General features: G+C 47.6%; 1 protein-coding gene across 1 annotated transcript; it reads right to left on the reverse strand.

The window, feature by feature from the left end:
• Positions 1 to 5: 5 nt before the first annotated feature.
• LOC311376648 (phospholipid-transporting ATPase IH-like) lies at positions 6 to 7,214 on the reverse strand (the record flags this gene model as incomplete). The annotated part of the gene is made up of 9 exons (XM_084491162.1): positions 6,941 to 7,214; positions 6,170 to 6,347; positions 5,011 to 5,113; positions 4,187 to 4,332; positions 3,701 to 3,760; positions 3,021 to 3,148; positions 2,563 to 2,698; positions 463 to 528; positions 6 to 107 (listed from the first exon to the last, which is right to left on the reverse strand). Coding segments are annotated over exons 1-9 (1,152 nt in total), but the record flags the coding sequence as incomplete, so codon positions are not given.
• Positions 7,215 to 8,615: the final 1,401 nt, after the last annotated feature.

Consider the following 8,615-nt stretch of genomic DNA (forward strand, 5'->3'; position numbering starts at 1 on the left):
TACCAGATGATGCCCCCCCACAGCAGGGAGAAGACCACAAAGAAGATGAGTGAGCCCCAGATCACAAAGTGGTTGATCCAGGTCCAGTAGTGTGTGTCCAGGACCAACTAGAGAGAGAGAGAGAGAGAGAGAGAGAGAGAGAGAGAGAGAGAGAGAGAGAGAGAGAGAGAGAGAGAGAGAGAGAGAGAGAGAGAGAGAGAGAGAGAGAGAGAGAGAGAGAGAGAGAGAGAGAGAGAGAGAGAGAGTTATTGACCATAAGTACAGCTTAAGGTCTCTTAAATGTGTCATCTCTAAAGCCCTGAGCCAGCGGTTCCACGCTCATAAAATCCAACCTCAACCCACTTAACCAAACGTACTTTACCTTCAAATCTCTCCATCGACAATAAAACGGATTGTAAAATGTGTGTGTGTTGTGTTCGTGCGTGCGTGTGTGTGCGTGCGCGCGCGAGTGCGTATGCGTACCTTAAACGTAACAGTGAAGACCAACACAGTGAAGACCAGGGTCCCGAAGGTCCAGTTTCCAAACATCTGTAAACGGGCGGCAACGCTGTCAGTGGATACGTAATGCCTGCCCCCTCGGTCAGGGATGTGTGTGTGTGTGTGTGTGTGTGTGTACACGTGTGTGTGTGTGTACACTTTCCTTCTGAATTGAATGCGGCATGTGTATGAGAGAACTAGCATGTGATGGATTTGATTGGTTGATTGGGTTAGAGAGTCTCTTGAATGTTTATAGATTATAGATAGTTTATCATTTTGTTTTCCTGCTTTGTTCATTTTTTTTTACCGCAGCCGCCGTTTTTTTTATTCAAATTTGTTGTGAGATAAAAACAATGTTCTTTTTCCGAGACAAAACCGAATCCCTGATTTGATTTGTCTTTAGGGTTTCATGGGGTTTGGGTCATGGGGTTTCATTCCTAAAAAAGCAAATTTTATTAAGTAATTCGGTACCAAACGGAGGTCTGCGGCAAAAAGTAACTAGAAAGTAGAAAGTAGCCTTGTAAATAACTAAACTATCCTCAAGCTCGATTGAGTCATAGGGTACATTAACACATTAAAACACTACTCTAAAGCTATAACTGCAAACTAAATACAATAAACGTGTTTTTACAGCACAACAAAACACGGGAGACGTGGGTTGAGTTGGACTAGGGTGGTGGGTGGTGGATTGCTAAGAAAACTAATGCCTGAAGCTCATTGGTCCGTGGCAAGCACTCGGGGGGGCGGGACATGGGATGGACGGGGAACTGCTATTGGATGGATGGAACGGTTAACAATGTGTATGTAATGGGAGCTCTTTTTTTTGTTATGTTGTGTTTTTTTTGTTCATGAGGAGAGACCACACAGGCAGACAGTGGAAGGAGAAAAGCAGTTGGAGGGAAGGAAGGAGGAAAGGGGCGGGAACACAAAATGGAGGAGGAAATAAAGGGGCAGCTTACCATCTGTGTGTTGGATGTCATTAGCTAAGGGGGGCGGGGCGGGGGTGAGGGCAGGAAGGAGAGAGGCATAACCAAGACATGGCGACGAAAAAAAATAGGTCAGAGAAGGTTGAAGAAAGGGCAGAATCAGAGGGCAAAAAAGAGAGAGCATTCGAAAGAAAGAAAGATCATAACAACATAATCATCAACAAGGCAATAGGTGAGAAAAAAAATCAATTGAGTCCAGAATGGAACAAAAATGTCTGCCGTTGGGGGGTCAAAGGACAGATCGTCAGGGGTTGGGAGGTAAGGGGGGAGAGGGGGTCTGTTGAATTAAGGGGTTTAGTTATACAGAAGATGAGGATAAGTGATATAAAGTAAAGCCACGATATATATATAACACAATAAAAACTTGTTGTGCATGTATCAGTAAGTAATCAGTAAATTTATTTAAATAAACAACACTTTGAAGCTAAGCACAATATCTGCTACTGGCTGAGAAAGTTTTGGGGGAGTGGCTTTAGAAAGAGTTTTTTTTCCCGGTTGGATACTTTTAGAATCCAGCTTACTCTGGCTGGTTTTTTTCTCCAAATTGCCTACGCTAGCTTTAAAGAGTGACTCACATTTGTGTGACAGCACAAACATCGCTTTGCTAACATTGCAAAATACCACCGGTACACTTATCTTATATCGAAAAACCGGTTAAAGAACTACAACCATTTATTGATTATTTAATACCTATTTAAAGGTGAACTTATTGCCATACATTCCATTCGGATTAGATCAATTGATTTGGTCAGAATATTTATCTTATGTCGTTTTCAGCATAAGAGTTGAAATGCCTGAAATGAGCTCCAGAACAGCAGAAGAGACACCTCAACACGTCGTTGAGGTGTCCACTGGTCAGCTGAACTTAAGACACATACAGTAACTTAATTGAACTTAAACATTATTCAGGAAGAGTCTTCCTGCCAGCTACTCCATTGTGTGTGTGAAGACAACGGGAAAAAAGGACACCAATGACAAAACGATAACGTGTGCGACAGATTGTGGCATTCAACTCTAGAGAACGGGAAGTTAACCGCAAAATCACAACAAAATAAGAGTATGTTGTCGTTTTTTGGGCTTTTTTTGGGGGGGGGGCTACCTGTCCGTTGCTCGTGAAGGTGGTGTTGTCAAACAGGAAGTAAGCACCGAAGAACATGACCATGGCATCGTACACGCCCAGCATGGTCCAGTAGATGAAGATAGGCCAGCGCAGCAGGCAGTTCTTTGAGATATCCCTGGAGGACACAACAGAATGATGGCAACACTGTAGTGCACTGTTACCAGTACTCTACCAAAACCAAAAGGCAATAGTTTCCTGTAGGTAAGAACTGAACGTTGTAAGGACAGAAACTTAAAAAACTTTTTTAAGTTTCTGTATTTTTTGTAACGACTGTTAAAAGGCAGAGGTGTCTCTTAAAAAAAAAAACCTTGGAACATTATTGACCAGAAGCACTGGTTGTGTCCTGACTTCTGTTAGCATCTGATTCGCTCGAGGGTCCCTCCTCGGATCAGAGGGTCCGCCGGAGATGGGACTAAACGGTCACCACGGTAACCCACCTGTAGAGGGTGGGGTCCTTCCTGAGGATGTCAATGTTGATGTGCTGCTCCATCAGGCTGTAGAGGAGGATGGGCAGCGAGGTGAAGCTGATGTTGTACAGCGTCAGGTAGGCCGTGTCGTACAGAGGCTGGCGGGGGGGGGAGAGAGAGGGGGAGGAGGAGGAGGAGGGGGTATGGAGGAAGGGGAGAGGGAGGAAGGGGGAGGAGGAAGAGGGAGTATGGAGGAAGGGGAGGAGGAGGAGGAGGAAGAGGGAGGAGGGGTATGGAGGAAGGGGAGGAGGAGGAGGAGGAAGAGGGAAAGGAGGAGGAAGAGGGGGTATGGAGGAAGGGGAGGAGGAGGAAGAAGGAGGAGAAAGAAGAGGAGGAGGTGGTATCGAGGAAGGGGGGGTAGGAGAAGGAGTTATGGAGGAAGGGGGAGGAGAAGAAATAAGAAGACGAGGAGGAGTTGGAGGGGGAGGTATGGAGGAAGGTGGAGGGGTTAGATGTATTTTTTTGTGCATTGTGTGTGGTATATTTTGGTCTGTGTGTTTAGTAGGGCGCATCTGTGTTTTTATGGTGGGCGTATGGTAATGTACACGTGAGCAAGTGAGGTGAGCAGGTGAGCAGATGTCCATAAAATATGGAGTGTGTGCATCCACTCTGTGACTCACACACACACACGCGCGTATGCTTGTACTGACCTGCTGCGAGAAGCCACAGAAGAACTGATAGAGGAACTGGGGGAAGATGAAACACACGTTCTGCAGAGAGAGAGAGAGAGCGACATCCACATGAACATGATCCCATCATCTGCACTGAAGCTGTGAATATGTACGGGCCCCTCAGATGTGCGGCTCGCTGCCTGAGAATCCCAGACAAGCTAAATCAGTATCATCTTTTAAGTCACTTCTCAAAACTACGTTTTATGCAAAAGCTTTCTTATAGTAGCTTTATTATTTTAACACATTGCTCTCTTCCTTTTGCTCTATTTGATGGCGTTTTTGTTAGTACTTATTGTACTCTCTCACAATGTTTTTTGCGTGTCATTTTTCTAACTATGTTTCATTCTGTTCCGTGAAGCACTTTGTAACCCTGTTTCGAAAAGCGCTGCACAAATAAAGTTGATCATTATCATTATCATTATGAATGCCGAGTGCCCAGACGCGGCAGTGAGTCTCCCGGTTCACCTTGTAGAAGAAGTACTGCACCAGCTCGGAGATGCGGATGTAGTAGAAGTGGCCGTGCACCAGCAGCATCTTCTTCAGGTGCTTGAACTTTGGGATGGCGTAGTCGCTGTTCCTGGCCGCCTGGCGACCCTCCTTACCCATGATGCCTTGGGTGGGAAGCCGGACAGAGGGGCCGGAAGCAGAAGAAGGAGAAGAAGAAGAATGAGGAGGAGAAGCAGAGAGTGAGTGACTTCCACTGGCGTCCGTTCGGGCCGTGGACATTATCTCGCCTTTGTAATCAAAATCTATAAATTGGCTTTTGTGCTTTGAACGAAAGGACGGTGAAGAGAGACGGGAAGCAGGGTTGAGGAAAAGACGATGTAGAATGAGACCACAGGACGGGCTAGACAGTGGGTTTGCAGAAGCAAGAGAATGGCATGTCGCATAGGGACCACAGGTGGGGAACTAAACCGATTCAGGGCGTATAGCCAACATGGTACGCACACTAGCGGGTCGAGCCACCGATTTTCTTCACAAATGGAAGATTATCCCTTCTTGCGGAGAGCTGGGCCCGACCCCGCAAAACCCTGAAAGGTGACATATTATACCACCAGGTGTGAGTGTGATTGGCCGTCACAAGCCGTTTTTGATCCATCCAGCACACGGCGAGGTGGACATGGCCCACTTGTGATTGTCAGAAGAGGCCGATTTTCCAAACGGCTTGTGACGGCTCATCACACTCACACCCCGGGGGGTATAATATGGGAACGGTAAAGACGGTAGCAAAAGCGGTAGCGTTTCAACCCCAGTTGAGACTCAGAGAGACGGGGCGCGGTGGGACCGACCGATGCCCACGTGGGCCTCCAGGATCATGCTGACGTCGTTGGCCCCGTCGCCGATGGCCAGCGTGATGGGGTGCTCCTTGGACGCCTTGATCAGCTTCACGATCTACAAGGGACCAACACACGGGACGGTTAGCGCCGACGCTAACGGCGTACAGAAGTGCAGAAGGTCCGAGGTTGACAAAATAATAAGAGTCCGGACGTGTTTTGTCTACACGCTCGCACTCAGCTATTTACACGTTATCTCTAGATCAGTGTTTCCCAAACGTTATGCCAAAATAGTGCCAAAGTATTTCTGTAACAAAAAAAAAAAAGTTTTATTTTTTCATTTTTTTAATATACATTTATTTGGCGACCCAATTAAAATCTCGGGTCACGACCCAGTCTTTGGGAAAGACTGCTCTAGATGACCGCTCATTTGCAGAACAAGACGGTTGATGTAATGTACCGGTGAGGGCTTTTAATTTTGCTATCCTAGTTTTCCTCCTATGAGATGCAGTCAAATAAAAACAAGAGAAAGAATTGAAAAAAAAAAAGTAAGGGCAAAAAAATATGAGGAAATCTGAGAAGCAAGAGAATTGTATAGAGAGAGGAGGAAAATTATATGTGACATTAAACCGGACTGGATGCTTTAGTGTGTTCAATGAGAAATGAGAAGTTCTGAGCATTGAGCCCAAATACATCCTTTACAAATCCCAACGACACCACTGTATGGGACCACTTCGATTTGAGACCGCCCCCAGCTCATTTCTCACCAATCAGGGCATCTCTTCCCTGATTGGTTGGGGGGGGGGATCCCATCTAGCCTCTCAATCACAGGTGTTCCCATTGATTCTAATAGACCTCTGAAGAATAAGTCCCGCCTCCCTCCCTGTTCCCGGTGGCTTTTTGGATTGTCGGTGCCGTTAAAGTAGTAAACGATTATAAATGCTATTTTAATGGCACCGACAATCCAAAAAGCCAGTCGAAACTAGATGGAAAAAGTGTCGTTCAAAACGTGACGCAGCTTTTACTTCTTCGCCACCTACAGAGTTTGTCAAGTACGATCATTCATAAACCCCACGTTATTTCCCATAGACATTTGACCGAGGGAACCGGGGAGCCTCGGAGGCGGGACTTATTCTTCCGAGGTTCTAATGGGAGGGTGTTCCGGTCCCCGTACCTGGGCCTTCTGCAGCGGGGCCATGCGGCAGCAGAGCACGGCGCTGCAGTTGCGGCAGATCTCCAGGAAGATCTCCTTGTAGTCCCCCGAGCTGGAGGCCTCCTGGCCCGGCTGCAGCACGGCCGACAGCGTGGCCCCGTCGATGATCAGCCCGAAGTCACTGCAGTCCCCCGCAAGGCTGGAGGGGTGAATGGATGAATGAACGAATGAATGAATGAGCATGCGATTGGGCCCCCCCCCCCAACGTGAATCGATCATTTCAGACACGAGCGCACGAGTGAGGAAAGGAATTGATGAGTTGAATGAATGAACAAACGCATGAACAAATGAGAGAAGAAAGAAATGTATGAATGAACAAACGTGCGCACGCAGTGAACAAGCGAATTGATTAATTAACAAACAAGTGAATAAACAAGAGAATAAATAAATTCATGAACGAAGGAAAGAGCAAACAACGGAATTGATGAATGAATGAACGGACAAACGCGTGAACAGACGAGAAGAAATTGATGCGTGGACGATGAAGGAACGAGTGAACAAGTGAATTGACGAACGGACAAACCCATCGAAACAAAGGGAAAAATAAACGCGTGACCCAAACAAGTGAACAAAACGACACACGCATCGACCGACGAAACGAAGACGCGGAAACAAACGAAACGACCGACAAAACAAACAAAACAAAAAGGGAGCAGACTTGTGAACGTCTGAATGTCTGTGACTCCCGTCACGCTCATCCACCGTGGAGCCCCCCCCCCTCCCCCCTCTCACCTGGAGACGGGGTCGCGCTCCAGGTCCAGGCCGGCTCCGGGGCCAGGGGGGTCGCGGCGGTGCGGCCGCAGCACGGTGCGGCTGAGGTCGAACAGGGCGTCGTGCAGGCTCTGCTCCTCGGTGCGCTTGGTGGTGAGCTCCAGGACGCGCGTGCCGCGGCGGAACAGCTTGCTGGCGTAGCACGTGGCCGCCGCCGTCTCCATCTTGTCGCCCGTCAGCACCCACACCTTCATGCCCGCCTGGTGGAGCGACTCCACCGTGTCGGCCGCCTCCTCCTGCAGCCTGAGGGGGGGATCGATAAAGTTTTTTTACACGCATGGGATGTGCCGATAAAGTTGTGGGTGTTTTTTTTTTTGTTGTTGTTGAAACGACATCAATAATGTAGCACTGCCGCCTCTTCTTACAGTCTGTGATTATCGATAAAGTTTTGTTGTTTTTTTGCATTGAGATTCATCACTATACGAGTACTGCCGCCTCCTCTTCCAGCTGTGAGGACCGATAAAGTTGTGTTGTATTGAATTCAAACCGCATCACCTAGTGCTGGATACATTACAGACTTTTTCTTTTTCTCTTTGTTGACATTGCTTCTTTGTTTACATTGCATTTCTGGATCTTAGCCATGTTATCATTTACAATTTACACTTTGTACTTTAAACTTTTTATAATTTATAATTTACACTATTTATACCGTCTTTTTAGTTTGCCCTATTTGTTGTTATTTGTTGTCGTTTGTCTTGTCTTACTTTAGCATTTCGTTGAGCATTTCCCCTCAGCGTCTACTTTTGTTTGTATTAGTACTTTGTATTCTTATTGTATCGTATATTACTTATTATTATCCTGTGTTTTTCTACTGCTGCTGGGCTAGTGCAGCAAACAAATTTCTCCTACGGGGGGGGTTAATAAAGTATTGTATCGTAAATCATACACATAGAAACTTTCTCCTTCACACCTTCCCTATGTTTACATTTTGCGTTTTTTTTCCTCGTTGCAATCTAGTGAAGGAAGGACGGGATATATGGAGACTAGACACGCCACATCAGCGTGCTACAGCCTAGTGTGGCCCCCCCCACCTATCCTCCACCGCCGTGGCCCCCAGCAGCACCAGCTGCGTCTCTATCTGGTCGTAGGCCTCGGCCAGCCGGCGGTCGCGGTCGTGGAGGGCCAGCCGGGCGTCGCCCAGGAGCTGGTAGGTCTCCGCGTACTGCTCCGGGGTCAGGGCCCGGTACGCCACGCACAGGGTCCGCAGCCCCTCCTGCGGCGAGCACACACACACACACACACATACACACACACACACATGAGCACACGCATACACACGTACGTATACACACACGCAAGCACGAGCATGCACGCACATGCATGAGCACACGCACACACGCGCGGGCACACACACACACACACACACACATATGCACATACACACATGCACGCACATGCACACACACACAGACACACACGCGTGGGCACACACACACACACACACATGCACGGACACACGCACATGCACATAAACACGTACGCACGCGTACACAACGTGCATACACACATACGTATGCACCCACGCACACACATACACGCACATATGTAATGGACCATAGGTAAACATTATCAGAAAACCCAATTAACCCAGCTTGTGTGTGTGTGTGTGTGTGTGTGTGTGTGTGTGTGTGTGTGT

This window comes from Micromesistius poutassou (genome assembly GCF_964030765.1).
Source record: "Micromesistius poutassou genome assembly, contig: SCAFFOLD_6611, whole genome shotgun sequence".
In the NCBI taxonomy this organism is placed as follows: Eukaryota; Metazoa; Chordata; class Actinopteri; order Gadiformes; family Gadidae; genus Micromesistius; species Micromesistius poutassou.